Source organism: Aphidius gifuensis, linkage group LG6 (assembly GCF_014905175.1).
Source record: "Aphidius gifuensis isolate YNYX2018 linkage group LG6, ASM1490517v1, whole genome shotgun sequence".
NCBI lineage: Eukaryota > Metazoa > Arthropoda > Insecta > Hymenoptera > Braconidae > Aphidius > Aphidius gifuensis.
This window is the reverse complement of record NC_057793.1, coordinates 16,404,423-16,422,161: the sequence shown is the minus strand read 5'-3', so window position 1 is coordinate 16,422,161 and position 17,739 is coordinate 16,404,423. Positions and strand designations below refer to the sequence as shown.

Genomic DNA, 17,739 nt, shown 5'->3' with positions numbered 1-17,739 from the left:
TGTTTCTGGTGATAAATGGACTATGGCATAGAACTTGTTCAACTTCTATACTATACTGAATATATTTTGGTCATATCTAGTGAATAGTGATGCAAGATTTTGCATTGAATTTAGAAGTCTAGCATCTGTAGTTTCATACACATCACGAGCGCCCCTACATTTGACGTTTTAAACTATTTTACTGACGTCATTTTTTGGCTGCTCACAAACAATTGGAGAAATTTTTTTTTACACATTTCTCCGTATGGTTCAATTTGCGAGAGATTTAGATTAATCATGGAGAAAATCAAAGTATACGTGGAGAAATATTATCACCAGTAGTTGGCTAAGTATGATAGTTCAGTATTATATACATATTTTTCATATGCGTATTAATTAATTTGATACAGTTAAATTACTTCTATCTTTCACTTTTTATTGAGCCTACATTTGTGTGAAAGACTTGAAATTTTATTTGGGAAGAACCGGGCGGGGTCAAGTATAAAATTTTGTCAAAAGTTAAGACTATTCATATGGATCAATGATTTGTAAAGAAATAAGTACTTTTGTACTTGACTTTTTTGATATCCTCTTTTTTTGTATGTTTAAAAAAACAAAATAAAAATTAATTTCGAATACTTGACTCTCCTTTTTGTACAAAAATTTATTTTTGTTTTTTGTGTGATATCATATCTTTTTTGTAAAGCCTTTTAATCGTTCACAAATAAAAAATAACAACCTATCATACTTCCTGATCGTGAATCGTTATTTCAAATTTATTTAGTGAGCTTTGTACCCTTTTGAGTACGTTCTAAAAATAAAATATAAGAATTTTTTGCATTTCTTGGCCAAGATTCATTTGTAACAAACTGATCATCAATTTTTATCCAACGATTTTTATTACGGATATAACTTATGAAATGTTGGTTCGATCTACCGCTATCAGTGAATATAGCGTAATTAACTTTATATATAGATTTACAAATTTCTATTTTAGATGTGGGTATCCCTCTTATCGAACAATAATTGTTTTGCAATCGACCATTTTGATTCATTGACAAAGAGTTGACCTTCAAAACAACAACATCATTTGTCTTAAGAATTTCTAATTTTCTAAGAATTTTCGTTGAAGTTAAACAATCTAAACATGTACCAGTTCCTTCGTGCCACAATGAGAACGATTGATTTATAAGTTCTTGTAATGTGAAAGTGTTATTTTCATTTGGTATTAAAAGATTTATAATGTACTGGTTTGACAATGAGACATTTACGTATGAACAGGATTTACATTTTTCTAAATACTTTTCTTCATGGCCTAAATGCTTGGTAAGAACATGATCTTTTGTACAGAGTGCTGTTAAAAATTTAGCAGGATCATCTTCTTTATTATGGTTGAACGCTTCACCAACAAATGTTTTAATTTCATCTGCTGAAGAAGTCATTTTTGAAATGTACTCATTGAAAAATTTAGCTACTACCGAATGGTGTGAGTTACTAATGTTTTTTAATGACTCATTTATAACTTCTGAGTGTAATATACATTGCATCACAGAGTTTACATAGCTCGATGAACGATTATCATTAGATAATCCATGTACATTAGACAGCGTGTCGATAACTTTGGATTTTTTTTTACATTCTATATCAACCAAAAATGATTTGAAACACCACTTGGTATCAAAGTTTTTCGGAAAACTTCTATTCGAAATTGGAATTTCTTTCAAATCAGGTTTATAAATTTTCCGCAAACGATTGTATTCTTCGATTGCTTGCTGACTTGCTATTGCTTTTGATGGGTCGAAATTTATTAAATGCAAACCATTTAATGTTGTAACTCGCGAAAGTGCAACGTAAGTCATACCTTTGGCAAAAGACTTTTCACCGACGTCAACAATGGCGCACTCTAAACTAACTCCCTGAGACTTATGTATTGTCATTGCGTAACTAACACAAATAGGAAATTGTGAACGTATTACGAACACTCCATCAGACAACTGGAATTTCACATCTATTCTTTCAACTATACAATCATGGCCTCTTTTAGTTAATTTAACGACAATTAATTGCAAGTTTTTACTATCCATACTCTTTGAAACAGATACAACTGTCCCAAGTGCTCCATTGACCATGCCTAATGTGTAGTCAATATTTCGCCTAATCATGATTTTTGCACCGATTTTAATTGTTATATTTTTTGCTAAACCAGCTGATCGACTAGCATCATATTCATTGTTAGCTAAGTCTTTTTCTGCATTTTTTCGATAAATAGGCTTACAATCGATGGTATCATTTGCACAGAGATTATATACTTCTTGTGTTTTTATTTTGTCTAACATAGCAGAATTTATTGCATCACACATTTCATTAGTTGGTAACAAGCATACAGCAGATGAAGGCAATTTTTGTATATGATTACACAGTTCATCGAGTCTGTCACCAACAGGGAATATATCTAAATTTATATTCCGAGTGCTTAACAGCTGAACATCTTCTTTCGTCATAGATCCAACTCTCAATCGAGACAAAAGTTTCCCATAGGCATCATCATTTCGCTGACGCATATTTATAGTAAGTTCATCATATTCAACCAATTGTTTCCAAATATTAAAATGTCCCATGGATTCAAGACATTTTTTCATATCATCAGATGATAAATCCATGTAAACTGCGTCTTGAGCAACTGGCATAAGTTGCATTAGATCTCCAAAAAATAGGATATGTTTTTTACCGGACCATCCATTTAATTCATCAGAAGTATTAAAAATTTCATTCAATCTGCGATTTACATACATGAACGTAACATTAGAAACCATTGAAATTTCGTCAACAATCACTAGTGCAATGCCTCTTAACTGTTCACGTAATACCTTAAGAGCACCGTCAGATAAAGCCATGTACTTTGGTGTACCTCCATGCTGAACCGGCAGTGAAAAAATTCTATGCAACGTCATACCGTTAATACCAAATGCAGCAAGACCTGTAGGAGCGGCAATTGCAATTTGACGATTTAATGTTTTTCGAATCCAAGTTTTAATAACGTAGATTAGAAAGCTTTTACCTGTTCCACCTTCTCCACTAATATAAATTTTTAAAGGTTCATCTTTATCATCCGTAAAAACATCAGTCACTTTCTGGAAGACTCTTAGCTGATCAGCATTCAACTTGCTGATCAGTTCATCTAAATCAACTTCTTCTTCTGCATCTGCATTACCAATATCTTTAAAATCTTTCATCGCTTCACCAGCAGCTTTTTCCGTAATACCATCATTTATTGGATCTTCTAGTTGATCCTCAGGTTTATTTCCGATAATTTCATTTTCTTTTTCTTCAATTAGTTTTTGCATATGATCTAATCCTTCTTGAAAATCATCTAGACGCTTGTAATAATTCCACGCTTCTTGAAGTTCATCTTTTTTAGCATTAAATGAATCAGCGAATGTCTCAAAACCATCTTTCAATTCATCAGTGTTTCTCCAAGGTTTAAATAAAAATAGTAATGAAAAGTAAAAGTCTTCAGGGTGGGTTTTTATATTGTATATCCAATGATGGATTAAATAGCCTCGAGATCGTTTTTTGACCCATAATATAGGGTTCCCTTGATCATTTATTTTGAGTGTATAATATCCGACTTTATCAGACACAGGCTCAGATCTAACAACGTCCCACTCTTTGCAAAACTCATATAGACAGAGATTTTCCAAAACAACAGGACGTGAAGGATAATGGTCATCAATTAAAGATGGGGCAAAAATATCGGTTGAATCTTCATCCAATGTTTTAATTTCCTCAAACGGTTTTACTTTACGCCCTCTAATTTGTCTCACATTCAACCATTTTATTGTTGTATTACTATCAGTTCCACTCAAAGAAGTTCCTAATAATGTATCTGCTGCTTCAAGAGCTCCAATTTCTCTATTATTTAAACTTTGAAAAGCAAAATTCCATAATCTGGTGAGCAATGGTGCTGTGGAGTTAATATCATTGACCATCGCTTGAGTTTTTGATCGCTCATGTTTCGTTATATATTTTGGAAACATACTCTGTTAGGGCTGAGGAAGTTTCACCTACATATTGAATATCCACATTCCCTTCCCAAACTGAAAGAATAACAGGATTATAATCATTAATATTCCCTTCATCTTCGGTTCTAGGGAGATCATATAGTTTATTGTTAGACCGTGAATGTCTGTGATTTGCGATTGCGATTGCTGGATCACGTAAGACAAATGCCTCGGTAACAGGTCTAGGAAATCCAAATCGACAGCGTTTAATCGTTTTTCCGTATTTATTTTTTGATGACCTCATACAATAACCATTATGATGATGATTTTGATGAGTCGTTACCCTACGATGCAATAATGGTGCCAAATTTTTATTTGGTATTTTGCAAGTCACATATTTTTGAATAAACTCAACTATTTCTTCAATTTCGTTTGCACCTATCATAGGCGCATTATCAACCCATAATAATATATGGAAATGTTGAATACCACGGCCTTGATATTCCCGTCACCAAAAATAATGATTAATTTTTCCAAGTGGATTACTTTCTGAGTTAAGGAAATCTAACATGGCATGAAATTTTTGATCCATGTAGCGAGAAACTGACACAGGATCTGCAGCAATTACTTGACCCGGTAACATCTTGTCTAAGAATGGAGCATTAATCTCACGAACATATTGAATCAAATCATCACATAAATACTCTGCTGGACTTAAAGTAAGAAACCATATAGCTGGACCATATTCTCTTATCATACACCTAAGATTATTTCTTGGCTTTTTCCAAAATTGTTCTGTGTTTGGGAGACGCTCAAATATAGAGCTTAACTCACTTTCTAACAGACCCTCACTCAATTTGTTTAAATAATTTTTTACAGTATAACTGTCACGTGGATTTGTAACATTTAACATGTGATAAATTCCTGACTTTAATTTTCGAATACTATCATTTTGTAATAAATAAAATATATATTGCTGGTCTAGTCTGAATCGTGGCTTGAGGGAACAGAGTTTTTGCTTTATAAAATCATGATCGCGAACCTGCTTAGCTTGGTCTTGGCACTGTCCATTTATCCCTCGAGGATATAGGTTTGGAAAGCACTGCAAATCTAAAGTTTTTACTCGTGAATCCAATGAATCGTCTTGAATTTTCAACATTTGATAAATGTCTGTAGCTGATTGATTTATTCGTTTATCGTACAAAGGATATATTGTATATTGTTCGTGGTTTAATTCTGAATGATCTATTTGAGTAAGCATAGCTCGTTTCTTCAAATTCTCTGTTTCATTTTTATCCTCTGCATTCAGATCTGGCTTAAAACTTTTGTTTGCATACTCGGTGATAATTTTTTCAATTTTCTTACCAGAAATAAGTGCACCTAGGCTTTCATTATCAGTTTCGTCATCATTGGAACTATGTTGAGTTTTTATAGCAGTTTTATCATTCTGACCACAATCATAGGCGTTCGCTAAGAGAAGGAGTTCATCATTATCATTTTCTAAGTATTTCGATAAACTATGATTAGAGTGTATGATTTCATCTTGTTCAGATTTTGTTTTGCTGTCATTAATATAAGCACTTTTAGAACACTGAAAAGCACCTTGTTTATCTAGACAATCCTGTGAAACATCACTGGCAGTTGATGCTGTTTTTCCACTTTTAGAACTTTTAGAACTTTTAGAACTTTTAGAACATGTAGAACATGTAGAACATGTAGAAGACTGGGAATTTTGTTTAGGTACACGTTGACTAGAACTATGTAAAATATCACTGACTGTTAGTGTAGTTTCTACACTGTCAAGAGATTGAGAATTTTGTTTAGGTACACGTTGACTAGAACTGTGTAAAATATCACGGACAGTTAATGTAGTTTCTACACTGTCAAGAGATTGAGAATTTTGCTCATCTACATGTTGGCTAGAGCTTTGTAAAACATCACTGGCAGTTAAAGTAGTTTCTCTACTTTTAGAACTTTGAATGAGAGCATTAGCTTCAGCTGGATTTTCGATATTATTTTTTTCAGTACTAGTATTGTTTTTCAATGCTTCTTCATTATTTTCAAAGTTTTCTGAGACATTCGTTTCAACAAAATATTCAACATCCTTTTTTTCTAAATATTGAATTAACTCTTCAGCAGATTCTGGCAATACAATGTCTTTATATAATAGATTGTTTAAACGTAACCATTGTAAAGCTTTGAATACTTTCTCTAAATTTACTAAATTTTGCCAAACAATTTTAGCTTTTGTAGGAATACTTCGTACTAGTATATATAGCTCATGGTTTGTATTGATTGGGTCGAATTTTGAAGCTAGTTTTCCCAAAGTTTCTGAAAGTGGTAGAGGTAAATGAAAACACTGTCCCTTAGATATTTGATATCTTGAAGAATGTGGCATATCTTTTTTTTGTACAGTCCCAGCTCTTTGAACTACTTGAAAAGCTTTTGCTTGTTGAATCAACATTACTTCATAGTTTGATGACTCTCTAATTTCTTCGGGAACATTACCGTCCTGAAAATTGTTCAGTATACATGTTGGAGGAATATCTGATTTTCGGAAATATTTTAGACAATTATCACAAATATAATCGCTATCTTTTTCATCAGGATGATTGATGAAGAATTCTTCCATCTGATCCCAGTATGGATTTACAATTGGCAAATAGAAGTTATTGATATTCTTTAAGGAACGTTCAAAAAGTAATCGTTGGCAAGATCTACAATGATTTCTAGGTAAATCCATCATTTTTTTTGTGTAAATTTTGAACGCTGCACTATTCTCTGCAATAATCGAATCTTCATTCAAGCAATCCATCTCATGACTTGTGCTAAATTCTACATTTTGTTTTTTCATTTCGTTTTCAACTTCTAATGATGATTTTATATTTGACATATCTAAATCATGGCTCAATTTCAGTAATTTTCTATAATATTCTTTAATCTGTATAAACATCGTAACATTGACCTTATTGATGAGAAATGAGGTGATAAAAGATGCAGCGAGAAGCTGATTGATTTACATGGATATTCACTGCTATAACAGCTAAATGAATGACCTAACTTATCTTCTGAATGCGTAGAAAAACATTGTTGCAGAAATTTTGGACAACTTGACAACGTCTGAGTTACTAAAATTTGGAGAAAATTTTTATAGAGATTAAAAAGTTTTTGGTCTTTTAATACTGTGCAAATAGAATCACAGCTCCAAAATTTTACACCCTGTTTATTTGTGTCAATTAGTAATATATTGACTGCTTGACCTTGTGGATTTATAACAAAAGTCTCTGAAAACTTTTTTTGCTTTATGATTTCCATTATCATTTCATTGTGTTCGTCGTCTTCATGCCTTCTTTTTACTGATATAGCATTTACTTGTTTTGGTTTTTCTGATTCATAATTAAAACTGTATGATCGATCAAAAAAATATGGTTCAGAAGACGAGGTATGCTCTGAGTCTCCACATAAATTCTCAATGTCAGAATCATCAATCATATTTTTTAAACGTGAATCTGCCATTTTTATTATTCTTTAAAGAGTTTTAAATTGGACAGAATAATAATTTTTCCTTGCTTGCATACACCACTTGACCATTTTTTCAGCTCTGAGCCTGGCTTCTGTTTCGTTTGTAAGATTGTCGATAGACTCAACCAGAATTTCATATGTAAGATTTTGAATATATATTTCTATTGAAGATTTCAACGGAACATATGTATTATCGTCTTTTGGTAGCTCACTTTCAAAGATTTATTTGAGGCTGTTTCGATACGTTTTTTTTTTTACTTTGAATGGTCGCTGTTTGAACATTGTTGTCTAAGCGTATTCGTTCCAAATATACTTTATGTTCTTTTTTTACTATCTCTTCCAGTGGTAGTGGAAGTGGTGGATCGCTATGCTTAGTCATTGGAAAAGGAGTTATTATCTGGGTTTCGAACATATTGAGCAAATGCTTTCTCAAATTGTCATACTCGTATTCGATAGTTTCAGGTTTATGACGAAATAATAAAGAAACTCCAAATGCAATAGCCAGCACACCACAATCATCAGCATTTTGTTGTTGATGAACTCTTGGAAACCGCACATTGTTCTGTTCAACTGAATAAAATGGAGATAAACGTTGTAAATACATTTGATAATCATTATGGAGTATATGAATGTTTAATGAATCATAAATATGAATATTTTTACCATCGTAATAACTGCAAACCCAGTGATCAGTCATTGGGCCAGAAGCGCCTCTGCTATGGAGGATTTGTATATGTTTTTTAGTTTTTGGAATGGCTTGAATTTTATCTAAGTTTTGGATATATAAAGTATCTTGCGGTACATAATCAGAACAACCGGATAGCAACTTTCCAAAGAACAGTATGTCGTCTCCGTTTAATCTTTGATTCCCTCCAATTCTGTTTTTAGATTCTTCTGAAATACTTGGAATCTGTATAATCTTTCGTTTACAAATGCGCTTTTGGCCACAATCATATCCTTTAGTATTTAACAAAACGTCACCATTAGTCGGGCATTTTCTTTTAGAAGTTTGGATATTTGGCAGAAAAGTAGGTATTTTGATATTTTTTTTCTCTAAAGTATTCTCGTAATCTCTCAGCTTATTATTAGTTGAACTATGAATATTTGATCGAGGAAAAGGTAAAATATCGCGAAGTTCAAACATTGATAATAAATGGGTACGCATGTCTCGAACTCTATATGGCTTATATGTGGTCATTTCGGGGTTTCCGCGTAATGCAAGAGTTACTGCATTTGCAATAGCAAATACTCCACAATCAGAACCGTTAGTTTGTTCCTGTACTCTGTGAAATTCTACAGTTCCTTCATCAAATGCATTGCCATATAACATCCGCAACTTTTTTATAGTTTCATCGCTCAATTTTGAATTGTTTACAGAATCATAAATATGAATCGAATCTCCATCATAATAACTGCATATCCAATGACCACCAGCCATGAGATATGCGTCCTTATGAGCAATATCTAAAGCTGCTGTATGCAAAATTTGAATATGTTTTCTATTAGCCGGTATTTGTACTACGAGATCAGGATGTTGGAGAGCCCAACAGCGTATAAACTCATAATTTAATTTTTCATGCAATAAATTGGCGAAAAAGTCAATTTCTTTATCTCTCAGCAATGAACCAGAATTTAAAATGATTCTACGATCGAATTCGAATTGATCAAATTCAGACATTTTTTTTTCTAGTTATAAAATCTAGTAATAAAAATTATATGTAAATAAAAAGAACCACGACTCAAAATTTTTATAAAATTGAGACGTTTTGAAATATACTCTTGTCAAGGAAATGAATTCTTCTGGAAAGAGAAAAAACTCTTGACAAGGCCAATAATACTTTCTTGAAAGAAGTAAAATCCTGAAATATAATATAAAGAAAGGAAGAAGGTAAAAGGCCAATAATACTTTCTCGAAAGAAGAAAAAATACTCTTATCAAGGAAATGAATTCTTCTAGAAAGAGAAAAAACTCTTGACAAGGCCAATAATACTTTCTTGAAAGAAGTAAAATCCTGAAATATAATATAAAGAAAGGAAGAAGGTAAAAGGGACAAAAAAAAGATAGGTTAGGTAAACGTCAAACGAGGAATAATTTACAAAAAAAAAATAGCGGTCATCAAAATTAAATTGAAAAGTTTTTAACATAAAATAATATTTTGATAGATGATTATGAATCACTTTAATATATTTGAACTATTTTAGAAACAATAAAACACATTAAATATCACACACAAATGTCAAAACTTTGTCTCGAGTGTTACAACATTTATGTCAATGGCGACAAGGAAAAAAGGTGTGGTCCGATTGACAAACGTCAGGGTTAGGAAAGTATCATACAACTGTATTATACGTAGGAATCGTACACGTATCATACATCATGGCTTGTATTTAAGATAAATCATTTGTAACACCTCTCAGAGGTCAACTTTTTTTCAATTAATAATTAAATAAATATTTTGAATTAACTTCCTGGGTGCTTTCTTTTAATAAAATTTTTTCGCCACTCTGCAATTTTACCTTATGACACCCTATAATACTGACCAAAATTTTATAGGAAAAAGCTGTTTCTTGTAGTGGCAGTACTGCAGTCCAATTCACAGGGAAAATTTTATACAATTTAGGGCTTTTTTTTGCCAGTGATGGCGCTTATAAAATTTTTTTTATATAGATTTCACATACAAAAGCTCTACAAGCGCCGCCAGTGGAGGAAAAAAGCCCTAAATTGTAATGCCCTGTGAATTGGACTGCTGGCACATGGCATTTTTTTTTTTTTTTGGCTCGAATTATTGAAGAAATAACCTGAATGACTGTTTAATGTTCATATCAAACTGAAATAAATAGAAAATAGACTTGTTGTACTTGCTTGTTATTATCACATAGGTGGCACAAAATATTATCGTAAAAGTTTAAAGTCTGGATAATTACATAGAGGATTTTGTCACTTTTGTCATTTTTTCTGTGACTAGCCTTTAGTCAGTATTACAGGGCGAAATTGCAGAGCGAAAGAAATTTTTTATTAAAGGAATGCACCCCCTCATTTCTTTAATAAAAATTTTTTTTGCTCTGCAATATCGCCCTGTAATACCGACAAATAGCTAGAAACAGAAACAACGACAAAAGTGATAAAATTCTCTATGTAATATCCCAGACTTTACTAATGTCTAGTATGACCTATGTAACAATAACAAGCAAGTACATTAAGTCTATTTTCTATTCATTTCAGTTTGATATAAACATTAAACAATCATTCAGGTTATTTCTTCAATAATCGGAGCCAAGAAAAAAAAAAAAATGTCATGTGCCAGTACTGCCACCACAAAAAAACAGCTTTTTCCTATAAAATTTTGGTCGGTATTGCAGGGCAATATTTGCAGAGCAAAAAAAAATTTTTTATTAAAGGAATGCACTCAGTAATGCTATTCCTAATTACTAATTAACACACCATTTTTGGGTTATTAGACAATCATACAGATGATACTACAAAAGTGTATGATAGTTGAAAGTGCCCTCTTTTTCTTTTGTAATGAACTTACTCATTTATTTAATCTACACCACTACACAACTGTCGAAATTTTTTTTTTTATTACACAACAATAAATAATAAATTAATTCATTGGCATTTATAAAAAATTATGCTATAATTATTAAAGGAATAATTTTACAATACAATTGTACAATCACTATTTTGACTATACTTCGCGTTGTAAACAAAGCTTTTTATCGAGGAAACTAGAGACTCTAGGGTCTCTAGTCTTTTTGGTTGTTGTAAACAACGCCGTAAGCGGTTTGCAAAGGCGAGCCCTCGTTATCGTTGTTTCGCAGTGGCAATAAAAAAAAAAACAAACCATGGCACAAAGACCAAGAGTAAGTTCATATTTATTAATTATTGTTAACAAAATAGATTTCAATTATTATTTATATCAATAAATAATTAATAGTCGTGAATAGATAAACTTTTAGGTTAAAATAATGAATAAAATTTCTAACAGTACTAATAGTAAAATATTGTAAGATATCTCTACCAAAAAATAACATAAACTTCATTTTACTTTTTTTTATAATTATAACATTTATATATTTATTATTCTAACTTACGAGTTTATTTATTCACGACTGTTAATTATTAAATTAAATACAAGATTATAATAATAACAATATAATTAATTATTTTCAGGACATCATAAGTACAATGAGAAGTAACGAGCTTGCTCGTGAAAAAGAGGAAGCAAATCGGACACGCCGCAGGGCTGATCTTGCTCGACGTCACGAGCAAGCTCGAGCACAGCTCTATTTAATTGAAGAAGAATTCATTCAGGAAGGTTATGATGTACCAGGTACTGCTTTGGACGAAGTTATCTTTGAAAATAATAATAATATTGATCAACATGCTGATGATGATAATGCTGATGATCGTGGTGATTTGGGTGCTGCTGTTAAGCTTAATGATGATCCTTGTGATGCAATTACTCGTCGTGAAGAGATGTTACGAGGTATATCAGTCGGCGGTATTGCTGGGGTACCAGTCCATCGTATTGCTCGTGTTGGTCGTCGTGGTGGTGGTGATGGAAGATTGAGAGGGGAAAATACTGGACGTGGTAATGCTGGGGCTGATGGAGGTTATGGAGGTCGTGCTGTAGCTGTCAATCCTGGCCAGATGCCAGTCGATGACTCTGAACGTTTCAGGTAAACAATGAATACTATATGTATTTATAAATAATAAATACTAAATATAAATAATATATAAATAATAAATACTATATGTATAAATAAAAAAAATAAACAACAAGTAACAACAATAAACTTTCAAATTAAACAACAATTAAAAAAAATAAATAACAACAATAAACTATCGAATTAATCAACAATAAAAAAAATAAATAACAATAATAAACTATAAATTTTTAATCATTTTGTCTAGATATTGGCGTAAACAATATTTCAAATCCATACTCAGTGGTGGTGATGGAGGATCACGAAGACAAGGACGAGGAGGTACACGAGGTAGACGAGGAAGTACACGAGGTGGTGGAGGTGCATAGAATAGTGGGAAAAATGTCTTTTTTTTATAAAAAATTTTATAAAGAAGTCTTAATCAAAAAAAAAAAAAAACGTGATATGGTTAACAAAAGGTGATGTGAAAAGTACAAAGTTAATTTAATAATAATAAATATATATTATTATAATAATAATAAAGTAAATAATATATTATTAATTATTAACAAGTATAGATTACTTGATAATAATAATAATAAATAAGTAAACAAACGTTCTGAAAAACTAAAAAAAAAATAACCTTTTAAATATTAAAAAAAGAATTAAGACTAAACTAAAACTAAATAAAGATAATTTGTATTACACCAAACAAAAAGAAACTTTTTTTACAATGTATTTATTGTCAATTTTTTAATTCCCCAATTTTCCATCTAGGTTTATCGTTAAAAAAAAGTGTGAGTGCTGTTTTTTTTATAAATATGAACATGATTTTAAACATGATGATAATTTAATATGTGGTCTAATAATTGTATTATTTGTATCAAATGATTGTCGATTTAGTTCAGCTGTTTTTTTTGTACACATTGTTGTGGAGAATATGTTGTTGTATTTGATGAAATGTGTTTTAGCATTTGCTGGTTCATCCAACGTATGGTGCACATGCTATTGCATCAATATATATAGCTGTACTTGCACCTTCCTTAAGTATGTTCATCTGATTAAATTAATACTTGTGTTAATTAATAAGTATTTTATTTAAAAATACTATCATCAACTGATTCAGTTGCTTCACCAGCTGGTTCAATTGTTTATGACAAGTTGGTGTGATACTTTATTGAAATATCCCCTTGAAAAAACAAATTAAACTGTAGTTCAAAAATTTGATAACAACTAAGTCTAGATGATAAGCTGATAAAAATGTTTCTTATACAAAAAATCAATAGTTATGTAAACAAATGAAATAAACAATAAAAATTATCATTTAACATACACTTTTTATGTCAACAGTTTCATCATCAGATCCTAGAGATTCTCCTGATAAAACTATATAGCTTTTTGTTCTATTTTATTTGTTATTATGTATTGTATTTTACATTATCCAATGATTGTTGGTAGTCTCACATGACACTGTTGTTGACATTGTCATTTGTCAGTTTGTTTATCGTTGATAATATTATTGTTGGCGTGTGTGGAATGTGAATGTGTCAAAAAAATAATATACCTATAGTTAAAAATCACAATTTAAATAACATGAATTACCAAGATTATTTAAACCAGTATAACCAGCACCATAAATTGGTATTAATTTACTTGATGCTTCTTGTAATACAACCCATTCACCAAATTTTTTATTTAAATCAAGCTCAAGTTCAGTCATTGATTTTTCAGTTTTTTCCATATTTGAAATATTGATACCCTAATGTGATATAAATGTATTATTAAATTTGGATCATCAACCATATCATTTTCATATGAATAAACATCACCATTACCTTTTTTTGTTATTGTACCTAATTTAACAACAAGTGGATAACCAGTTGTACGATAATGTTTATTTACATGATCATTAATCATTACCACCAGTACCATTAAAAAATTTACGTCCACATAATATACTACCATCAGTTAAATTTAACCCTAAATTTTGTGTTAAATCACATTTTTCACATTTCCAACTACTTGGTGGTATTTTTTTACCATTATTTAATTGTGGCAATGTTGTTGCATGTCTAAAAATTCAAAAAAACAAATAAATATTCATACTTAAACTTATTATTTTTTTTTTTATAATTACTTTGTTATTATTCTTGCTTCACCATCCCATGGACCAGCTAATGCTTCTCTTTCACCAATTTTAATTGCTGATTCAGCTTGTAATATTCCAGTAATTGTTTTATTATCTGTAAAATTAATTTTGATATATTTATTTATATTTCAATTTGTATATTATTATTATCGTTATTTATTTATACCTACCTGTTCTGGTAAATCAACTGATGTATATTTCATACTTGTGAAATTTGGTAATATTATTATTTCATAAGTTTCATCATATTCAACAAAGTCACGACTAAAACCAAGAAATGTTTTCAAACTGATGGATAATCATTTGGTGATTCCTTGAATAATATAAATTAAATAATTTATAGATGTTTTTTTTTCATGTTTAGAAGTATTTATAAATTCATTATTTTTGAACAATTATTTTACCGGTGTATCAAATGGAAATACACTTTCATCCTTGTAAATTTAGAAAATAATAATTTGTCACCATTTGTCACCATCACAAACAATATTTATTTATATTATTTATTTATAAATTTATGTTGTTTATTCTTCTAACATTTAACTGCATTTGACGTGAGAGTCAACATATTCTGGAGGTTATAAAAAATAAAATAATAATAATAAAATTATGCAGTGCAGCCAATATAGCAACACAAAAAAAGAAAAAAGAAATAATTGCAAAGTTTATTACCAACTGAACGGAAGAAATCTGGTCGATTTGAGAAAGATGCAAAGACCGTAAATATCAAAACTATGCTTTAAATATAATTACGGAACGGAAAAATCTGATTTTTTTTTTAAAAAAAAGGTCGACATCGATTTATGGGATCATTACCAAACCTCAGCATCCTCATTCAATTCTATCATATTTTAATTAAATTTCTAATAGATTCGCGACGGAAGGAGACAAAATATTTGACGTATAATAAGGCACGGTAGTAGTAGTTAATCTCATCACACACATACTTTCTTTCTCATACTTGACTCGAGGCACTACCGTGCCTCTTGATTAAAAATGAATACGCCCCCTTTGCTCACGATTATATGTGTTTAGGAAAGAAAAAAAATTAAATTAACTAACATGTACGATTAAAATGAAAAATATTATCTTTTTTTAAAAAAATTACGGTTCTTTTAAAAATATTATTTTATTAAATTTTTTAATTTACGATTTTATAAATTTTTCAATTTATTACTTACCTGTTAATTTTTTTTAAAAAACTTTTCGATTTTGTCTCTACTAAGCCTCCCTCTGCTCACGCCCTTCGGGCGCAGCGTTGCCAACCATACCATAATTATGGTATGTTTACCATATTTTGATCTTCCATACCATATACCATAACGACTTTACCATATACCATAATTTAGTTGTAATGCTGATAGTGAGAGAACTTTCAGTAAAATTAACTTGGCTAAAACAAAAATAAGAAATAAATTAGCTGTACCAACAATGCGTGGAATATTATTAGCTAGTCAACATGTTATTTCCAATTGAAATTGCATTAAATTTAAGCCATCCAAAGAAATGCTTTCACGTATGACTACAAGTACTTTATATTATAAACCAAATGTTAAAGAAAAAGAAAATTATATTAATGATGATGATGATGAGTTATCGGGAGTTTTGTTTGATACAAACTAAATATTATAATTAAAAAAAAAATTAAACAATATATATTGGGTGCATTCCTTTAATAAAAAATTTTTTTTCGTTTTGCAATTTCGCCCTGTAATACCGACTAAAAACTAAAAACAGAAAAAACGACAAAAGTGATAAATTTCTCTATGCAATATTCCAGCCTTTACAGTTTACGATAATGTGTGGTATGAGCTATGTGACAATAACAAACAATCACAACAAGTCAATTTTCTATTGATTTCAGTTTGATATAAACATTGAACAGTTATCCATCTAATAATTGGAAGCCAAAAAAAATAATGTCATGTGCCAGTACTGCCACTACACGAAACAGCTTTTTCCTATAAAATTTTGGCCGGTATTACAGGGCGAAATTGCAAAACGAAAAAAAATTTTTTATTAAAGGAATGCACCCATTGTTTTTTAATTAAAAATATATTTTACATTAAAGAGTACTAAAATTCATATGATAAAAATTAAAAAAAATTAATATGAAAAATGTCATTATTAATAAATAATTATATTAATAAAAATAAGTAAATATGAATAAATAAATAAATAATAAAAAAAAAAAATTAATTGCATGGTTTCATTTAATTTATTTCAATAAAAAATTTAAAATTTCCTTTTTTACCATAATGGTATCCATTTTACCATATTTTCCCCTCCTTCATACCATATTGCTGTTTTTAGAGTTGGCAACGCTGTTCGGGCGTTCACTTGCCATTTGTCCACAATAATTTTATTTTATTTTATTTTTATTTCAAACAGACCAGGCAGCTCAGTTGAAGCTGACGTTAGTGTTCGATGTAAGTAGGTTAACATATATTATAGTAGTATATTATATAATTATTTATATACTGACTTGATCTGGATAAAAATTTATTAATTTAATAAAAATAATTTCAAATTAGTCAATGCTCGATTGAAGAATTTGGTTTTCCTTCTTATAATTTTAATAAAATACAATTAAGAGTTCTATATTTTCACGATAAATGATTCGATTGCCCGTGATCCAGTTTGATCTAGTCAGATCTGGTTAGATCAAGTTTGATCTGGTCAGGTAACAGTTAATCTTGTTGCAGGTCAAGTCTGATCTAGTCAGTTACGATTTGATCTGGGTCCAGATCAAGTTTAAGCTAGTTTGATCTAGTCAGATGTGGTCAGATAAGATAAAATCTTATCTGAGCCAGATCAAATTTGATCTGACGATTTTTCCCCGGGAAGAATATATAAACAAAGTTCATTTATATTAAATTATTTATGATAAATTCATAATCCATATGTATACTGATTATTATTATGGCTATTGGGTGAATTATTTAAGAACACCATTCCAATCGTAGGGCATTATATTATTCAGCAAGGGAACAAAATCTAATGTTTTGTAGATCAGTTTGAAGTTGGAGAGTAGAAAGTTTGAGTTCATAAAGAGTATAGGATATGTAGCAATTTTATGTAGAATAGATCTTATAATGTCCAGTGGGAGGTGACAATTGCAGTACAGGCCAGCACAATAATTCAATATGTATACCAGCATCAAACATATATAAATGTATAGACTATTAATCAATTTAAATTTACTAAAATCAATTCAAATACGTATTTACTAGTTGAAGCAAATGGGTGTATAACAATATTTAGCATCAAAGAATATAATTATGTTAAGCAAATGACACTGCATGATTCTAAATGTTCATAGGGATGTTTTTAGTTTGTTGTTGATGTTGTTGTTGATGAGCCAGCAAGTGTTGATCAATTTGACCTTGACGAGGTGAAGAGTTGGACCTTTTATGTTTGGATCCGATAACGTGAAATC

The 17,739-nt window shown here is 30.3% G+C and overlaps 1 protein-coding gene and 1 long non-coding RNA gene across 2 annotated transcripts; one reads left to right on the top strand and one right to left on the bottom strand.

The window, feature by feature from the left end:
• Nucleotides 1-11,270: 11,270 nt before the first annotated feature.
• Nucleotides 11,271-12,617, top strand: LOC122859600. The gene is made up of 3 exons (XM_044163293.1): nucleotides 11,271-11,365; nucleotides 11,676-12,184; nucleotides 12,420-12,617. The coding sequence occupies exons 1-3, from the start codon at nucleotides 11,348-11,350 to the stop codon at nucleotides 12,538-12,540; spliced, it is 648 nt and encodes a 215-aa protein (XP_044019228.1). The 5' UTR covers nucleotides 11,271-11,347; the 3' UTR covers nucleotides 12,541-12,617.
• Nucleotides 12,618-13,810: 1,193 nt separating this feature from the next.
• On the bottom strand, nucleotides 13,811-14,838 carry LOC122859610. The gene is made up of 5 exons (XR_006374372.1): nucleotides 14,705-14,838; nucleotides 14,471-14,613; nucleotides 14,289-14,394; nucleotides 13,987-14,223; nucleotides 13,811-13,910 (listed from the first exon to the last, which is right to left on the bottom strand). It is a non-coding gene; the product is annotated as an uncharacterized LOC122859610 (long non-coding RNA).
• Nucleotides 14,839-17,739: the final 2,901 nt, after the last annotated feature.

Bases quoted from the DNA above. Each gene is read 5' to 3' on its own strand.
- LOC122859600 (XM_044163293.1), top strand. The intron at 12,185-12,419 runs GTAAACAATGAA...CATTTTGTCTAG, and splicing joins GATGACTCTGAACGTTTCAG to ATATTGGCGTAAACAATATT.